This window comes from Sorghum bicolor, chromosome 3 (assembly GCF_000003195.3).
Source record: "Sorghum bicolor cultivar BTx623 chromosome 3, Sorghum_bicolor_NCBIv3, whole genome shotgun sequence".
Lineage (NCBI taxonomy): Eukaryota > Viridiplantae > Streptophyta > Magnoliopsida > Poales > Poaceae > Sorghum > Sorghum bicolor.
The window spans coordinates 2,510,388-2,529,801 of record NC_012872.2 but is presented as its reverse complement, the minus strand read 5'-3'; the positions used below and the strand labels follow the sequence as shown (position 1 = coordinate 2,529,801).

Genomic DNA, 19,414 nt, shown 5'->3' with positions numbered 1-19,414 from the left:
ACAGATTCGGCTGATAAGCCCAGACAAACAAGGCTTAATTTTCTAGCAAAAATGTACGCACCTTGTATACACAACCAAAACGTATCACACAGCAAACAAAAAAAAAACGGTCTCCCTGAGGAAAAAGATTGATGAAATTAAAAGATAGCTAACAAAACCCCGGCCCCATAAATAAATAACTACAGACTTACATCAACTACTACTATATATATATATATATATATATATATATATATATATATACGGAGTATACTCTACCATGTTGACAGTACACAACAACATACGTACATCATCAGAAGATACATGCCCATCATCCATGCATGGCTACCCATGCCGATGATCAAGCTAGAAAATGAAGTACGTAGGAGTAATAATGAAGCTGATTGAAGCCGCCTTTTTTGATGCATGCAGCACCCCCCTACCAAATTAAATGAACCAAAATAATGCTCATCGATATCAGTTCAAGTCCTTGGTGATGGCGGGGATGCAGCTGGAGCTCCTGGCGAGCGCGCCGGCGGGGCCGCCATGGTCCCGGGGGCTGTTGGACCTGCACCGCTTCCGGAGGATCTCCCGCATGGCCTCCGTCTGCATGAGCACGGGGTTGGCGCGCCCCACGCGGTTGAACCGCCCGCACACGGCCATGTGCGCCGCCAGCGCGTCCTCAACCGTGCGGCTGCCGCCGCCGCCGGCGGCCCTCTCGGCCTCGGCGTTGACGGCCGCCGCGCACAGCCCGCACACCCAGCGCCCGCAGTAGCGGTCCCGGACGCGGCGCACGTACTCCGGCGTGCACTCCTCCTGCATGCCGCAGCACTCGCACCGCGCCAGCTCCTCCTCCCCCTGCTGCTGATGCTGTTGCTCCGCGATCGCCGGCAGCTGCGGCACCTGCTGCTGCTGCTTGGCGGCGGCGTCGGCGGCCTGCTTCTTGCTGCTGTCCCTGGACAGCTCCAGGGCTAGGTCGGACATGGCGCGCTGCAGCCCCTCCATCGAGATCCGCCTCGGCTTCGACGACTGTCGCCGAGCCGCCTGCTTCTTAGGCGCCGGCGCCGCTGCCTGTGCGGCCGCGACGACCGCTGCGTCTCCATTAGGCGCCATGAAGAATCAAACCAAAGAGTTGCTGAACAGCTAGTATGTATCAATCCAGAGAAAGATCAGCTAGCTAGCTAATGGGAACTCTAGCTTGGTGTTAATACTGAGACTATGTAATTATATATGAGCTAATTGAGGAGCAGATGTTGCCAATAATTAATTCTGTGTTTTTTTGTAGCAACTAATTAATAACTCGATCTTGGCTCGAATGTGGAGTGTGGTAATATACAGGAGGTACTTTATATATACACGCCCAGGCGTGCCCCTGGTGTGCAGAGCGAGAAAAAGTGTAGTGTAGATTATTAATTAGTGGAGCAGATGCGTTGTTAGCTCGTGACATGATGCATCCATGGATGGAGGGAGCTGGAAGATGAACGGGAGGGCCGCGACGACGCCTGAAAACCCTAGATCACTCTAGATCTGCGGCTGGGATAAAACGGCCGGCGGCTGGCGGCTGGCTGGCTGGCTGGCTGGTTCCGGGACGTGTTTCTCGCCATGTCCACGCCAGCGTGGCATGCATGCTCGTGAACGAGATAGTGAACTTCCCCTGCTCCATTTTCCCTTGTCCATGAGTAACAGTAATATAGTACTAGAGATATAATAATGTTGCTGCTCAATTGGTGGGAGAGGGACTTCATTAATTAGGTCTGTACTGTTTGATGTTGTAAGCTACTTTCACTTTTAGCTAGGTAGCAGGATTATAACAATGACATAGTTTAGTCTTCTTAGCTCCAGGTTTCCTTATGCAATTCATCTAGCATTTCCTTCACAGTTCATCTCAACTCACTCCAAAAAGCCTTAAAGAACTCAACCGTAAAACCATCTGGACTAGGGGCAGTATTACTTCTTATTTCCTTTTGTCAACCCTAACCCATTACCACGCAAACGCAAAACCGAAAGTAGTAAATGAAATTACATATGGACAAAACAAGGTATAAGGGCCCACGTGCCAACATCGTATAATCTTGAAATATGTGGTTTAAAATTTAGCTCACTTATGTGGTTTAAAATTTTCATGTTATAGTCTAAACTATAAACAACATTTTAGACCTCATGTTTAGAGCTTTAGTTTTTTTTTAGCAAAGTGTTAAGAGCCTTAATAGCTAAAGTGGTCTAAAGTTTAGTGAACTCTAGGCCTTTACTCTAGAGAAATCTTATTCTTTCCTACTATATATAGCAAACTCAAAATTTACCATATGTATACATGTCCTTTGGTAGGTTAGGCTTCTTTAATTAGTTTACGAAAATAAATGTTTTTAGATACTGTAGCATATTTCTAACTGTATTAGTGTTCAATTATGGACTAATTAGGATTAAAAAGATTTATCTCGTAATATATATATAAATTATATAATTAATTATTTTTTAATCTAAATTAAATGCTCTATATATGTGTACAAACATTTGATGTGATGGAACGAATATTTGTAGGTAAAAAAACAACGGGGCCTATAGAGTGCACCGTGGTAATATTGCTGACAATAACTGACAAGGACGAGAGAGAAAAAAGGTAAGATCTCGAGGGGGAAGCACGGGCGCTGCTGCTGTGTCCATATATATGCCGTGGCACCGTGTGCATGCAACGCAACGAGATCCACAAGCTGCTACTGGTGACTCGGCGCCGCGCGCGGCAAGTTCTCGGAACCGCATCATTGCACGATCGAGAGAGACGGACCGAGAGACGAGGTCATCACGGGATGTTTGTTGTCGCGACGCCCCCATCCCCATGCCTGATTGCCCGGATCGCCGATGTGATGTGGATGCGCTTTTGTTGCCCCTCCTCTCGTCTGGGAGAGAAGATTTGGTTCACCGCACTTTGACTGTGCCGCTTGGATTCGTCCGCGTCGCGTCGTCCTGCTGCTGCTCTCTCCGTCTCATCATTGGGTGGCCTGCCGCCCATCGTTGGGACCTCAACTTGTGGATTTTTTTTCCCCTTCTGTTGTTTGTTGTTTTGTATAATAATTAAATTGTAATTGCTTAAATTGGTGGAGTTTTGATCATTTTAATTCTGTGAAACTCGATCGTCTTTAAAAAATTTACGTACAAGCTCGGATGTAGAAGAGATTTTTATTAAAATTGTAGAGCTCAAAGAGATCTAATAGTACAATTTTGTAGTTCATGACCTTTTCTTTTGTATCAATTTTAATTTGGTACAAGACTAATCGATACAATATTTGGATATCTTCTTGTCAATCTAAACCCTATATTGCCTTTTTTTTTTGTTCTTTTTGTTTTTTGCAAAGGACCAGCTTAAAACCGATGCACTATGTATGAACTAGTAAGTTGTAGGTTTGGTTGAGAACTACAATGTCCATACAAATTTTCTCCCCGCATGAAGTCATATGGAAAAAACATAATGTTTCTAATATATGCTGGGCTACCATAGTGGATAAATCGAGGCAATTTATTCATTTCCATCGCATAGCACGATTTTAGAAAACATATCTTTTCATACGATCTCGTATAAATTGTAGTTCTCAGTAATGTCTACAACCTCTTTAGCTCACAAAACACTACTTGAAGCAGGGTTATGAGATAGACATTTTAGTACTTAAATCTACAAATATATATCTAAACATTGCATAGATATATTTTTGTGCCACCGAAACAGCTTCAGCCAGAAAGTAAAGTTCTAGATATATTCGAGTTATACAATCTTTTATACACTTCACATCCATATGTGTTGGTACGTATATATGTAAAACTTATGATTTTTTTAAAGATGAATTGCGTATAAATGGAAATTCCACCAATTCAACAGGGCGGTAAGGGTCACGTCAACTGAAAATAGCGAAATTTATAACCCTCCACTGCATTGCAATTTTTTGATTGGAAATTCTTTTTTGCAGAAAAGAATTTAATATAAAAGGGGGAGGAAAAAAAAAATCCATGCTGATGGTTACTTGGTTGGCGGGCCGAGGTCCCAAAGGCCCCTTTCTTCTTTTAGTCCCTGGGCCCCTCTTTCACGCCGGTCTAGTTAGGCCCAAAATTAATGCTGTGTGAGGTCCCCGTCTGGGCCTCAGATGTGCCAGATGGCCTGAATAGCATGGTCCACGATCGAGTACCCTGCGTCTCATGAGATAACTGTCATGAACGGATGGAGGACATATTTCGAGAAAAATAAGAGAGACAGAGAGCATAAATTAACAAGATAACTAAAAAAAGAGAGAATATAGGTTAACGACAGCATTTCCATAGCACAATATTTTTTAATTGTAAATATTACTTTCGGCCCATCTGTTTTTGTATAGGGAAAAATGAGAGCGAGATAGGTGTACCTGAAACACATTTATATAGTACTAGGCTACTACCTCCGTTGTAAAGTATAGATCATGCTAATTCTGCCCTAAGTTAAATTTATTCAATTTTGATTCATTTATAGTATATACACATATTTAGTATATAAAACACAAATATAATTACACACAGTCAAAGACATACTTCTTGTTGGAGGACTTAAAAATAAAATTAAAGACATGTTTACTTTACGCTACAACTCCTGTTTATATGTGCAAAAAAGTCAAGATAGCTGATTCATAGTTTGTTATATAAGATTATATAAGCTAGAGTGTCATAGATTATGTATAAGCTAAGCTACATGTAAGGGTGTTGGTTGACCACTTTAGCTTATATAAGCTAAATTAAAGTTAAAAGGACTAGTTTTTTTATAACAAAAAACTACTAGGTTATATGAACTGTGGTATGTAGAGACAAACTAAGACCTACTCCCTCTGTCCCTTTTTAATTGTCGCTTGCGCTTCCAGAAAAATAACTACCGGTAATTATATATTAAAAATATTAATATTTATAATACATGATTAGTATCATTAGAAAGATCTTTGGATCTAGTTTTTTAACAAATTTATTTAGAGATACAAATGTTGTACGTATTTTCTACAAATCGAGTCAAACTTGTGGCACGCACACCAAAGACGACAAATAAAAAGGGATGGAGGGAGTACTTGCCAACAAATTTGGTGAAAGAAAATTGACTTAGGACAAAATACAAATGGTCTACAATGTGTAACGAAGGTAATAATCATCTTGAGTACAAATTCCATCATCAAGAACAGCTAGATTTTAAGCATGTTTGGATGAAATGAGCTAATTGCTAGCTAACTAATTATAGTTTAAATTAGCTCTACTACATCCAAATAGAAGGACTAATAGATAGGCTATTTTTAGCTAAACTTTTAACTAGTTATTATCTAACTAAACTAGAAAATCGTAAATAATTTAGATTAATTTTTAGCCCAACATATGTTGGTTCAGTTCAGCCCATTCAGGGCAAAGATGAAAGATTCCGTGTCGCAACTTGCAAATGCGCCACAGTCCCCCCGAAGCCCGTATAGCTTAGCGAGCGCGGAAAAGCAGATGCCCATTCCCATTGCATAGCGGTAGCGAGCGGCGCCACGCTCAAAAGCACAAATCGCTTTCCGCGCCGCCGCCGCCGACCGACCGCTCCTCACCCTCTCGCGCCGCACCTGTCGTGTCCCCCTTGCTAAACCCTGCTTGAGCCCTAGCCACCGGCCGCCTCCGGGAGTGAGAGAGCATGCACGCCAGGCTCCTCAGCGTGCCGTCCCCTGCCTCCACCGCCCCTTCCTCCTCGTCCCCCTACCTCCCCTCCGCGTCCGGGGGCGCCCGCCCGCGCCGCGCGTCCTGGAAGCCGCGGGGCCCCGCGTCCGCGTCTGCGCCGCCGCCGCCGCCGCTCCTCTCGTTGCGCGCCCGGGCATCCATGCAGCCCGCCGCGCTCCCGCACGACGGGTGAGCACTGAGCGGAGCCTCTCCGTGTCCTGTCCTATCAATTCGCGCTGACCACGATGGCCAGGCCGGCGGTTCGTGCGCCTGATGGATGCTTGTGCTGTGTTCCAGGCAGGGTGGTCCGCCGGTGCACGGCGTCTGCAACACCGTCGTCGGAGTCCTCGGGGGAGGCCAGCTCGGGAAGATGCTATGCCAGGCGGCGAGCCAGATGGGGATTAGAATCGTCATCCTCGACCCCCTTCCGGGCTGCCCCGCGAGCTCGGTTTGTGATGAGCACGTCGTCGGGAGCTTCACTGATGGGGACACGGTCCGGGAGTTCGCCAAGAAGTAGGCTAAGTTGCAATCCTTTTATGACTGTTTGGAGGCCGTATATATGCAATGCCTGTTGGCTGCTTCCGTTCATCTTTTTTTTTTAAACTTCTGTTATTAGGTGTGGGGTCCTAACAGTAGAGATTGAGCATGTTGATGCCGCCACACTTGAGAGGCTGGAAAAACAGGGTGTTGACTGCGAGCCTAAAGCCTCCACAATCATGATTATTCAGGTAGTTTTCCTCTCCTTGTGCCAAACACCAGCATGTATATACAGTACCTTGTCGCCAGAGATAAAAAAAATCCGATCACAGCTACTTATTCAACTGGTCTTGTTATGCTAACTGTAACACTTTAACAAATTAGCTCTGTGACTCTGTCTCAATCTCTGATCCTGCAGTACCAACTGTAGATCAGTGTAATTCTAATTTCATAGATTATGTCTCCTAAGATCATTGTACCTCTTTCAACTACTTCATTTATGCTAATTACTGACAACACTTTGCAGGACAAGTACAGGCAGAAAAGGCATTTCTCAAAATGTGGGATCCCATTGCCTGACTTCATGGAAGTAATGCACAAACTTCTAACCTGTAGGATAGGATTATACTTTGTTAGTGTCTCTATATAATTTAAAAGTATTGATTTGCAGGTAGATACTTTACACAGTATAGAGGAAGCTGGGGAAAAGTTTGGTTATCCCCTAATGGTAAAAAGCAAGAGATTAGCATATGATGGTCGAGGCAATGCTGTAGCCAAGACCAAAGAGGAGCTATCTTCTGTTGTTGCTTGTAAGTAGACTGAAAAATGATTTAGGTTTTCTCTTTGAATTCTTAAAATTACATGGTTTCTCTGGAGACTGCTCATTGTTCTTTGAAAATTAACCTGTAAGTAGATAAAACTACACTAAGGTCCATAATTCTGAATCTAGTGTTCTGTTCACATTCTTACTTCTTGCAGCACTGGGTGGGTTTGAGCATGGCTTGTATGTTGAGAGGTGGACTCCTTTCGTAAAGGTTAGTTAAAATTTTGTTTGATATGCATGTGGAAAATGACTCTTTTTAGTCTGTCAATTTTGGGTTCAAATCCTGTGGTTTATTCTTTTTTCATTTTTATATCTTATTTCAACTTCATGTTCTATAAATTGACATTTTTAGGTGTGCTATTGATTTTTTTTTCTCATAATCATTTTGCAAAATCATGCTAGTGGCCTGCTATCTATCTGTTAATCATTCTTGATGTTTGTATTCTTCATATTTTCATGTAGCTGATATGAATATAAGATGCATTTTGCAAGTTTTTTTTTCTCGAAAACATGTGTTTTGCAAGTTGACTAGAAGATAGTTGCTCTCTTTGTTAAAAAAAGAGTCTGCTATAAGGTATCCTGTTTGTATGAGAATGACTGGTGTAAGGCTTTCTTAATCATGGTTCATAGGTGATCATTATTTTTGTCGTGTTATACTGTTGTTAGGACTTTTAGGTACATCTGTTAATTAAATTATAGTTTACTGATTCTCTATCCTTTGTATATAGGAGCTTTCTGTAATTGTGGCAAGGAGCAGAGACAGCTCTACTGTCTGCTATCCTGTTGTTGAAACAATTCACAAGTAAGACTTTTTTATTATGATAATTTGTTACTTATTCTTGTTTCTTTCTTTGAATTACAGTTTTCTCTGTACTTTTAAATTTTGAAAATACAAAAAATGCGTGTTAACCTTCAGGGAAAACATATGTCATGTTGTTGAAGCACCTGCTGAGGTATCTGACAAAATAAAGAAGTTGGCTACTAGCGTGGCTGAAAAAGCTATCAAGTCATTAGAAGGAGCTGGTGTTTTTGCTGTAGAGTTATTTTTAACAGAAGAAGATCAGGTTTGTTGGACCATCTACTTATTTTTCAAAATTTAATCCTCCTGTAGTGGTGTTTACATCATTATCCTCATGTTGTTATTTAACTAGATTTTAGTGAATGAAGTAGCCCCTAGGCCTCACAACAGTGGGCATCACACAATAGAGTCATGCTACACCTCACAATATGAGCAGCATTTACGTGCTATTCTTGGCCTTCCTCTTGGTGACCCCTCAATGAAAGCACCTGCAGCAATAATGTACAACATCCTGGGTGAGGATGAGGTAACAAATACCATTTTCTTCTGTGCTTATGATTACATTTGGAATATACTGAATGCAATAACTATGCTGATATCAGGTTTTTTGGCATGCCTCCGTGTTTATATTTTAGTTATTTGAGTTATTCAGTTACAGTTTAACATATCAGACTTGATTGTGCTGTAGGGTGAGACAGGATTCTATCTGGCTCATCAGCTTATCAGGCGGGCACTAAACATTCCAGGCGCATCAATCCATTGGTATGCAAAGCCAGGTTAGCTTACTCACACAAAACATTCTTGCTTCCCTATGTCAGGAAATATCATTTAGAATACTTTTCTTTCAGAGATGCGGAAGCAAAGGAAGATGGGTCATATTACAATTGTGGGGTCTTCTAAGACAAGTGTAAAATCACGCTTGGATAATTTGCTGCAAAGCAACTCGTCTGATCCCAAGCAAGGTATTGCAGTCACAAATCTTTTGGTCGCTCTGAATCATATATAACAGTTCATTGCTATTGTTTTATCTGTTCCGGATTGCTAGGGATTAAATGGCTTCATTTTGTTGTTCTTGTCATCATCATAGCTGCTGCTGCTGCTGCTGCTGTTGATGGTTGTGGTGGACATGCTAATTTATTTACAATTTACACCTGCCATTGTGAAACTATTCACACTTTTGACCTGATTTCACATCTTTATTTGAAACAATCTTTACATTTTTTTTAATTTCAGTTGATTTGTGGAGATGCTGAAATGATGTAATCTTTGCTGCAGTTAGCCCTCGTGTCGCTATTATAATGGGATCTCAGTCTGATCTTCCTGTGATGAAAGATGCTGAGAGGGTTTTGAAAGAGTTCAACATATCTTATGAGGTTTGGTATCTGAAACCTTTCTCTTGACAAGCTGTGGCCTGCTCGCGTGCCAAGTCATGTTTGAGAAGAGTGTAACATTGATTTTTCAGCAAACTATTGTTTCTGCACATCGTACACCAGAGCGGATGTATGATTATGCGAAATCGGCTAAAGACAGAGGTTTTGAGGTCATAATTGCAGGTGCAGGTGGAGCAGCTCATTTACCAGGCAAGTATAAAAACAGACAAATGGATTAACCGTGATATTATGTTTCAATGTAAATTTCAAGTTACGTTGTGTGTGTGATAATGCACTTTTATTTTATTGATATTGAGGTAATTTACCTTATAGAAGCATTTTATTTTTTATGATTAGGATTTAATACTCTACTTCATTTTTGTGTGTTTTTGAGTCGTCGCCTAGGCGACAAGGCGTGCTACGGGCGCTGGGCGTCGGGGTCGCCACGACCTCTGACGGTATGGCGTCCGCCTCACACGTTTAGGCGTCGACTAGGTGAGGAATGGCGTCCGCTGGACGCCTAGAGCCTTGCCGCAGACGCCAGATGCGAACTTGCAGGGGAAAAGCACCAAAATCACTGCAGCCCCGCGGAATCGACCGTGCGTCCGCGCCAAAAGCAGAAGGGCGGGAATCGACCCGGCCTATACTGCTCTTCGCGCCCAAAATCTTCCGCTCGAGGCTTTTACCGTGAGTGCGGGCGAGGGAGAGGAAGAGAGAAGGGGGCGGGCGAGGAGAGAGGAAGAGAGAAGGGGGGCGGGCAGACATCGAGCTCTGCTTGGTTGCTCCTCTGCTTTAGTCCGCTGGCCGGTCGCCCCTGCTGCGTAGCCGCCCCTGCATCTCCGCTCGGCCTTCTGCACCTTCCGTGGAGCTGCTCCTGCATCTCCGCTTGGTTGCTCCTCTATTGATGTGCGCCTCCTCGAGTCTCTGCCACTTCTGGCCGTCCGCACCTGCTGCCCGCTACCGCCGGCCATCCGCACTGCAGCTTCTGAGTGGCCATCACCGTCCGCAGGTCCGCCAGCTTCGAGTCACCGTTGCCTTCCGCAGGTCCATCCGCACCGCACCGCACCTGTCCGTCCGCTTTGCGTCTGTCCATACCTGTACGCCCCTTGCCTCATCTCGTGTTTTGGCTCACCAAATCTGCCGCTTTTCATATTTGTTTGCTCTGTCTTTGCTCATACTGGTGCGTGTACTGCCGCTTTTTATATTATATTATTGGCCTGTCACATACCCACATACGGAGTAGACTAATGCCTGCTTGTGCTTGGGTTGTTATTTTCTTTGAACATTACATAACACAAAGTGGATCTTTCTTTGATTAGTATAATATCTGTTTGGGTTCTTTCTTTAATTTTTATACTTTTACAGAACACAAAGTAGAAGTTCTTCTTCCTTTGATTAGTATAATACTTACTGATTAGTACTCTTAGCTGTACTAGTATGTGCTGGCCTAAAGAATTGGGAATAAACAAGGCATGTATGTGTTGCACTAATATCTATAATTCTATCTTATACAACACTTTCATGGCGCCTAAAATCTGCATATGGCGTCGCCTAGGCGTCCGCCATAAACGCCTAGGCGTTGTGCAGGGGGTCTGGCGCCGCGCCTCGCCACAACGCCTCAAAAACAAGCCGTATCATCTCATTGTTTTCTATCCCACCACCACCACCAAGTTTAATTTATGTAGCGTGATGCTGAACAGAGCAGTGTTTCCTTTAAACTGCTGAGCAGATCCATGTGTATAAAGTTTGTGGAACACAAACAACTAACAAATTTTGGTTTTTATTTGAGGATAACATCATTTGTTTATTCAGGGATGGTAGCTTCATTGACCTCTCTTCCAGTAATTGGTGTTCCCATCAAGACTTCAACACTATCAGGATTTGATTCCCTCCTATCTATTGTGCAAGTTAGTGTTCTAAGCAATTCTGTTATTTGAAAATCAGATTGTAGTATTGCACATTTGATAATAATCCTAGCAGTTCTTCAATGGCTAGTCTTCTCATACATTTTTTATCCCTTGCATTTGCTTTATTTGTTGCCTGATTTTTCCCTCTCAAAGGTGACACTAATGTTTTCGGTTTTTTGCATTTTCATTGCTCATTACATGGACATGTTTGTTTAGTGGCAATCACATTCTAGAACAATTTCTGCTAGGGGATTCCTGTCATGATGACATGATGGATTTTTTTCAAGCTTGATACTTTCTTTGGTAAGCTGCATGTTAGAACTGCACCAATCTTCTGTTATCTCACTGTTTAGTGAGTGATGTTTTGAAGCTTCCACTCAGGCACGTATGTCGCCTCAGTGGCACATCTTACACTTTTCAGCCACTATAACAATGATAATCACCTCACAGTGTAGGCACAAAAACTACAATGCATGTTTTACTATTGAACAGTGTTACAGAGCACCCACAGAAATGAAATGTCCGCTATTTAGCTCTATAGAATAATTCATCGTGTCATCATCAATGTATGCATGATGGCCCTTTGTTTTCGCCACTGATCTCTTATGGTTGAAGCTTATTGTTGTGCACCCTTACACAGATGCCAAAAGGTATTCCTGTTGCGACTGTTGCTATCGGGAATGCAGAAAATGCAGGTTTGCTGGCAGTTAGGATTCTGGCCGCAAGAGATCCGGAGCTTTGGGACAGGTATGGTTCTTTGCTAGCATTACTTATGCATTTGAAATCTTATTTCTGAATGGGGCAAGTGTAGCTGCATGCCCTAGTAATATCTCCCTTAGGCCTTGTTTGGATGCACATGTATTCATCTCAATCCACATGTGTTGAAGTGGATTGGAGTGGAATTAAACTAAGTTCCATTCCAATCCACTCCAACACATGTGGATTGAAGTGGATAACTGGATACACATGCTTCCAACAAGGCCTTAAGTGGAATTTTCACTGCGGCCATGAGAGACTGTTTTGGGTCGGTCTTGAATACTCCCCCTCCCTCCCCTCCCCCCACCCCACCCCACCACCACAAATCGTGTGAAGGATTTCAAAGCCGCACTGAGTAATTAGTGATTTCCAGTTGATTGCTTGTATGGATGGTTTATGTAGGAACAAGCTAATCAATGAAGTGAAGAAATATGGCAATTTGTTGTATTGTTTATTTTACAAGAACAATTTAAAATATCATGTCTAAATTCTGATTGAAACTGAACTCACTCGTAAGTTTCTACATTCAGATAGAAATACGGTGTAAGTTGCCAGTTTTAAGTTTCTCTAACCAACTTTTGCCTTTCAGCGTTCCGTACCTGTTTCATGTTGACACTATGCATAGTAGTAATCTCTAGAAAGTTTTCAGGCTGTTACACTATACTGCTGTGACCTTCTTTTTCTTTTTTTTTGCAGGGTAACTAAGTACCAAAATGATCTGAGGGATATGGTTTTGGAGACAGCAGAAAGGCTGGAGGACCTAGGTTCGCAGGAATTTCTGAAGGGAATGGCTTGACCACTTGAAGCCTTGGCTGGGACGAATATATATGGATGGCGATAGCTCCCTGCCCACTTTCATTCAGCGTCGATCAGCGCGGATAGCTGGATCATAGTCACAAAGTTTCTGGGTCGATAGGGTCGTGGTACGTGGTACACTACTTGTGAGAAATTTTTACACTTCGGGTCGAAAATGAACCTGTGAACCTGGGTCGAGGGTCGAAGGCGGTGAACCCGTTTTATGTGACTGAGCTGGATATGGTCCAAGATTGGGAGTGGTCCTGAAGATCCTTACATGTTTGGGCCGCAGTTCGATTTTCCTCACAATTCTTTTTGGTTATTGTGCTATCTTAGGAATTTGTCAACTCATCCGTAATATATGTTCAGTATCACCATAGTTTTAATACGTACACCAGACCAGTGAAAAAAAATCAATCCATTTACATTTTGGGCAAAAGCCTTTCATAATCTTACATGATAAGGTACATGGTTAAAGATCAGAGAATAGATCTTGGTCTAGATAGAGATGTGTCAATTGTGTAAGATGGACAATAGAAGGTGGAATGACCCCACTTAATTTGTTTGATGAAAGGTTTAGGGCCTGTTTAGATGCAGCCAAACAACCAAAATTTTTGGAGAAATGAGCACTTTTTGGAAGAATGGATCTAAACAGGGGCTTGTAAAACTTGGCTGTAAAGATTTGGAATTTGGGACCTTGGAGCTCCAAAACTGTGTAAACTTGCTTGGGGACCCGTGTCATGTGTCTTGCAGATCAAAAAATTTGGAAAGCATCTAAACACATACTTGAATGTAAAGTTTACAGCCAAAAGTTTTGGGATGTAAAGATTTGGGATCTAAACAGGCCCTTAGCAAGTGTGTTTTCTCAAGTTGCCAAACTCATTAGGAATTCTGCCTTGGAAATCGTTATGGCTAAGGTAGATGTAGATTTGCCATCTTTCCAACCCACTCGTTAATTGTACCAGCTAGATTGTTTTGGTCCAATGATAGTTGAACTAAGGCTAGTTTTGCAATATAATTTAATATAATACTTTGGGGGACTATTCCTGATACCAATCAGTAGATATTGAAGTGGTGGACAGAATAGCAATCGAATTTGGTATAGCTCCGTGTAGCTGATTTCTGGACAGCGAAAACATTGTTTTAGAGAAATACAGTTTGCCAAGGCATTGAGGAATAATCAGCCTCCACTATCCCTAGCGCTTCAAGCATGTTGAACTCGGTTTTGAAAATTCAAGCGTGAGAGGTTTCCAAAAGAGCTTGGGATATGGCAGCGATAGATCCATGATTCCTAGGCTTGAAGGATTACCGACGGAAGTTGGAAGCGTGATAGGTTATTTTCTCCTAGATTCAAATTCATTATCTTTGGCATTTGCCAAACTTCATTGGGGATGCTTCTGATTAGTTGATTTACTGAAGGATCTACTATTTCTAGTGTTTAGATTCTTCCGAGGGCTGGAGGTATGGCTCCAGTAGTGAGAAAATTATTGTAAAGGATACCTTTTAGTTGGGTAAGAAAGCCTATTTTAGGAGGAATAGCACCAACGAGGTTGTTTACAGAGATTATGATTAAGGCCTTGTTTGGATGTATGTGTATACATTTCAATCCACATGTGTTGGAGTGGAAATTAGTTTAATTTCACTTCAACACATGTGAATTGAGATGAATACATGTGCATCCAAACAAGGCCTAAGATAGAACACAATTTACAAGCTCATCAAGAATTGCTACCATCAACGGTTACTTCCAAGAAAAAGTTTGGTCAGGTTCTGGAGCTTGCTAAGAAGAGGTATGGGGCCATGGAAGCTATTGTTACCAAGATGGAGTGTGTTAAGGAAGGTCAGGTTTCCATGTGAGGAGTTGATTTGGCCACCCAAGCTTTGGCCGCTGAGGTTGAGCCCTATGACACACCATGGTTCCTCTGACACAAGTGGTTGCTCTGTGCCAATAGGGGAACTACAGCAGGAGATTGGCAACCTGAACCTTATAAGTAACAATGCCCTGTTTAGTTTTCAAAAATTTTCAAGATTTCCCGTCACATTGAATCTTGCGGTGCATGTATGAAGCATTAAATATAAATAAAAAATAACTAATTACACAATTTATTTATAATTTGTTAGACGAATCTTTTGAGCCTAATTAATAGACAATAGTTATCAAATAAAAACGAAAATACTACGGTAGCTAAAATAAAAAAAATCACGAACTAAACAAGGCCTAACATGAATGCCCATACTGCCATATATACAAGAAGATTTCCGAGGGGGAACGAGTTTATCAACAATGGACTCGGATATCGGACAAAAACGTTGACTCCTGCACTTTAAGAAATGACAACACCCCCTCCCCCCACACACACCCCCCTCATGGTCTCACTCATGCAAGCCTATTTTTGTTGAGTTGGCTTTGGCAGTGGTTTTACTGATTTGCGTGACACAACTCAGCATTCCTCTTGCTCGTCAAAAGAAGAAAGAGAAAGAACACAGACGCTGCAGTCATGTAGAAGTTTGTCAGAACATTATTTGGGTTATACATATAATTTGCACAACACACACTAGATATATTACTCCTTCCATCCTAGAAAAAATGTCATCATCATTTTCCAAAAAGTCAAATATTTTAAATTTTAAACAATTATATATAAAAGAATATTAATATTTATAATGCATAATTAATATTTTTAGATAAATCGTTAAATATATTTTCATAATAAATTTATTCATTGATAAAAATATTGCTAATATTTTATATAAAACTAGTCAAACTATTAGATCTCATAGTGTCATCCTCTTTGGGACTGAGGAAGTATATACAGAAAGGAAAGGATTGGATACCCATTCGCATAAAGAGATGATAATATAATTGTGAGGCGTTCACGGGGGCGGTAATGCATATACGTACATATATGCATGGCCTCTGCTCTCTGGTGCTTGTTTGCTTGCTTCTGATGATTGAGCTAGCAGCTTTGCTGCTATATGTGCAGTATATTGCATTGCATTTTAGGCGCCGAAATGGACGTGTTATGGCACGCATGACATTACTTTACTACCACTGTCTCGATCGCGTGTGGACACACCTTTACAACAAGATCTACCTATATATCTCCCGGCCGTAGCCTGCACGAGGGCATCGTGCACTGCTTGCTGCTTGCTAGCTCCATTTGGGCACTTCATTTACTCTGACGGTGACTGGTTTGATGTTTTGTTGTTTGCTGATTGATCATCAATCGGGAAAGAGATCGACCAGTGTGAAGAGCCAGTGGCCAGCCGCCACAGTGTATGCAACTCGTACCGTTTTAAATTACAGATCATTTTGATTCTATCCTAAATCGAATTTTCTTTTAATTTCGACTAGTTTACATGAAAAAAGAGTAATGTTTGATTTACCCCCTGAAATTGTCGCTGAATTTACCCTTGAACTCGAATACCCAATGCAACAAACCTACCCCCTTAACACCCAAAACCGTACAAAATATTCCCCTAGAACATTTTATAGTGGTTTTTTTGGGTGGTTCTGCCAATGTGGTGATGGGGCCTGCATGTCAAGTGATCTCTTTTTCTGTTATATAAAAATCATAATTTTTCATATATAGCTTGATAAATACAACTTTATATCAAAATTATATAGCTTGATGTGATCTATAACTTTGTATTTGATTTTTTTAATTTGAAACAACTATGAAACCTGCTTCCTCTCTTAATCTCCATCGAAACAATTTTGAAACTTATATCTCTATTTTCACCCATTTGAAAAAGCAGAAAAGCCAAAAGCAAAGCCTAAGATGTTGTGACAATTGTACTACACAAAAGGAGCTTCAAGTTCTACTCATTTGGCTAGTGTTTTTCTTTTTAGAGATGTGTCAATTGTGATCCTAGAGTAAAGAGAAAGCGCTCTAAGGTCATGTGATCATAGAGACGGGGTCGGGCCAGGAACACAAATAGTTAAGAGGTGTTGGACGATTTCCAGCCATATCCATCATCCATAAACGGTGCCTTTTGCCCTTTCCATGTTCTTTTTACTCCTTTTTGCAAGATCCATGGTTGCTCATTACTCTTGCTAACTACGTGCCTAGTGATGAAAACGGCTGTTGAAATAGTTTGCATGGGATGATAGATGCATATGAACACCGTCTACAAGTGCTGCGCTTTTAACGATCCGAGATCGACGTATACTCTTTTGCTTTGCGGCGCCACCGCACTAGTTGGTGTGTTGTTGAGCACTGCGGCGCTGCCATATACTCTCAAAGTTACAATGACAGGCTCTATGCTCTCTGTCAATGCAAACATCATCTCTCTTTCACATGCAAGATGTTGCCCTAGATATACCTATCCCCATCCTCGTCTGATCTCTCTGCATGAATAAACTTCTTTATATATTTTGTCGTTGATGAACTAGCTGCTTGTTGGAATATATAGTGCTGCCGGTGATCTCGATCATGTACAACAAGTTGCAAGAAAAGCTCATCCAAGTTGTGCTTCCTTTGGGCACTACTTGTGTAGGCATGCCCATCCCATCTAGCCCTATAAATACCATATAGGATGGCACGCTCTCACCATTGCATCCATCCTAGGAGCGAGAGAGAGAGAGAGGAAGATACAAGCTCGTATATCATCGAGACCCAAAAGAGCTGAGCGAGCGAGCTCCCTGCAAAGGTAAATTCTATCTTCATACAACGACTTATTGTGACACTAATTAAATACTTCATCCATTCTAAATTATAGACATTTTTGATTTTTTTAGGTACATATATAGTTTTTGTTATACACCTAGATATGCGCTATATTATCTAGTGTAGATACATTGTTACGTTGAAAAGCTAAAAAAACGACTTGTAATTTTGCAATGAAATGGACGTGGTACTTTCTGACATTAATGTGTGAACTAGAAACCCTGCTGCCATCATATATTCTAAGATGCCATGCATGCAGGTATAATAGACATATATAGGAGGGAGTGAGTGAGCAAAAAGTGACATTTTTCGTAAAAAAAACATATTGTGCAGTGGGCTCACAAAATGTATGAATATATGACGATCATTCCCTGCTGCTACGTATGCAATAATTGCAGATTAAGTTGTACTACGTGCTTAATAACCGAGCGCAATCATTATTGTATTCAGATGGAGAGCCAAGACCTGCGACGAGCCTGCTCAGAAATCGCAAGCAAGCTGGAGAAACTCGTCATCATCGGCGGTGGCGGCAGCAATCCACGCCCGGACGTCGTGGCCTCGAGCGCCGCCACGGCGGTGGCCGCCGGCTCCGACCAGCAGGTGGAGACGGTGCGCTGCGCGTGCTGCGGCGTGGGCGAGGACTGCACGGCGGCGTACATCCGCGGCGTCCGCGCGTCCTTCTGCGGCGACTGGCTGTGCGGGCTGTGCGCGGAGGCGGTGAAGGAGCGGGTGCGGCGGCAGGAGCAGGACCCGGCGAGCGGCGGCGGCGTCGCGGCGGCGCTGGACGCCCACGAGGCCGAGTGCCGGGACTTCAACGCCACCACGAGGCTCAACCCGACGCTGTCCCTGGCGGGCTCCATGCGCCGCATCGCGCGCCGGAGCCTGGACCGGAGGACGGCGTCGTGCCAGGAGCGGAGGAGCAGCCTCGACGCGTCGGCGGACCGCGCTGCGGCGCTCACCAGGTCGGCCAGCTGCGACCCGCAGTTCCTCGGCGACGTGGTCAACGGAGCTGCCGCCGGCGGCGATCGCTGGAGGTGATTGATCGAGCACATGCATGAATGGACTACCTCGTTGGCCATTCCGAGCTACTATAACTTGTTGTGTGTATATATATGTATATATATTTCGCTTGCAGCTCACCTTTCAAGCATTTTGATGCTTGTATATATGTACGTGTATACTTGTGCCATCTTCACTTTGTCATTCAGTATTTGGTGAGGTCATTCATAACATTCAGTATATGTATCTCTAAATTGGCGCGCGGGGATGATCTTGCTCGTTTATATATGAAATTGGCCTGCCTGTCACTGAATAAACCGAGCAATTGAACATTTGAATTTTTATTTATATATGCCATCGAATTCTTTTTCTTAAAAAAGTCTGTTTTTCCTTTGCGAACTCTAAAACTAGCCAAATCACCCTCCTCACCTTTTGAAACCGTGCGTTTTACTTCACTGGCCCGGTTATAAGTTGTTTTGAAAGAGGTTTTGTCTTTTTCTTTTTTATTTGTTTTGGCTGAATATTTGAAAAATCATAATAAATCATAAAAAAGTATAAAAATAGAAAATATAATTTTATTAGACTCCACATGAGTAGATCTACACAATGTACATGTGTAAATCTATAACTAAGTTATACATTATCCAATGAGTATGAATTTTTACTATAATTTAAGCATATATTAATTAGGCCACCTCAAAAAATTTACCATAACCAGATCTAAAAACTATAGTTATAAATTATTCTAATTAATTACAAAAAAGAATAAATTAAAATTTACAACAAAAACTTTTTACTAAAGCATATCATATTATATGTTCACTGTGTAGATCTACTTATGTAGAATCAAACAAAATTAGATTTTTTTATTTCATGATTTTTTGTGTGTTTTACTATAATTTTTCAAAGATTCAGTCAAAATAAAAAAAAGATGAAACTGCTGTTAAAACCGCGTATAACCAAGTCAGGGAGGTAAAACACACGGTTTTAAAAGTTGAGAGAGGAAAAACGGACTTTTGTAAAAATTGAGAGAGGAAAAGTGGATTTTATTTTTTCTAATTTCAACAGAACAAAAGTGTTTGCTGCATGGACCGCACTTCTCACCCTCGCGCTTAGAGCCCTCTCCCCTTTAGAGTCAACCAGCAAGATAGTCAATA

General features: G+C 42.0%; 3 protein-coding genes across 4 annotated transcripts; 2 read left to right on the top strand and 1 right to left on the bottom strand.

Moving 5' to 3' along the window:
• Window positions 263-1,338, bottom strand: LOC8084330. The gene has a single exon (XM_021457421.1). It carries the CDS (start codon window positions 1,090-1,092, stop codon window positions 457-459), a length of 636 nt encoding a protein of 211 aa, XP_021313096.1. The 5' UTR covers window positions 1,093-1,338; the 3' UTR covers window positions 263-456.
• LOC8084329 (phosphoribosylaminoimidazole carboxylase, chloroplastic) lies at window positions 5,412-12,980 on the top strand. Of its 2 annotated transcripts, XM_021457223.1 has the most exons (17): window positions 5,460-5,537; window positions 5,778-5,850; window positions 5,959-6,174; window positions 6,278-6,389; window positions 6,665-6,727; window positions 6,809-6,947; window positions 7,117-7,172; window positions 7,690-7,763; window positions 7,878-8,025; window positions 8,113-8,286; window positions 8,449-8,536; window positions 8,609-8,722; window positions 9,036-9,133; window positions 9,223-9,340; window positions 10,943-11,037; window positions 11,678-11,784; window positions 12,490-12,980. In XM_021457223.1, the coding sequence occupies exons 2-17, from the start codon at window positions 5,822-5,824 to the stop codon at window positions 12,587-12,589; spliced, it is 1,731 nt and encodes a 576-aa protein (XP_021312898.1). In that variant the 5' UTR covers window positions 5,460-5,537; window positions 5,778-5,821; the 3' UTR covers window positions 12,590-12,980. The 2 variants fall into 2 exon arrangements, with proteins under 2 accessions (XP_002457172.1, XP_021312898.1); XM_002457127.2 differs by having other exon boundaries at window positions 5,412-5,850.
• LOC8080521 lies at window positions 17,709-18,296 on the top strand. The gene has a single exon (XM_002457126.1). It carries the CDS (start codon window positions 17,709-17,711, stop codon window positions 18,294-18,296), a length of 588 nt encoding a protein of 195 aa, XP_002457171.1.

Excerpts from the sequence above, each read along its gene's own strand:
- LOC8084330 (XM_021457421.1), bottom strand. The coding sequence starts at position 1,092 with ATGGCGCCTAATGGAGACGCAGCGGTCGTCGCGGCCGCACAGGCAGCG.
- LOC8084329 (XM_002457127.2), top strand. The coding sequence starts at position 5,639 with ATGCACGCCAGGCTCCTCAGCGTGCCGTCCCCTGCCTCCACCGCCCCT. Across the intron at positions 8,026-8,112 it reads TTTTAACAGAAGAAGATCAG|ATTTTAGTGAATGAAGTAGC; the intron begins GTTTGTTGGACC and ends TTATTTAACTAG. Across the intron at positions 11,785-12,489 it reads GATCCGGAGCTTTGGGACAG|GGTAACTAAGTACCAAAATG; the intron begins GTATGGTTCTTT and ends TTTTTTTTGCAG.
- LOC8080521 (XM_002457126.1), top strand. The coding sequence starts at position 17,709 with ATGGAGAGCCAAGACCTGCGACGAGCCTGCTCAGAAATCGCAAGCAAG.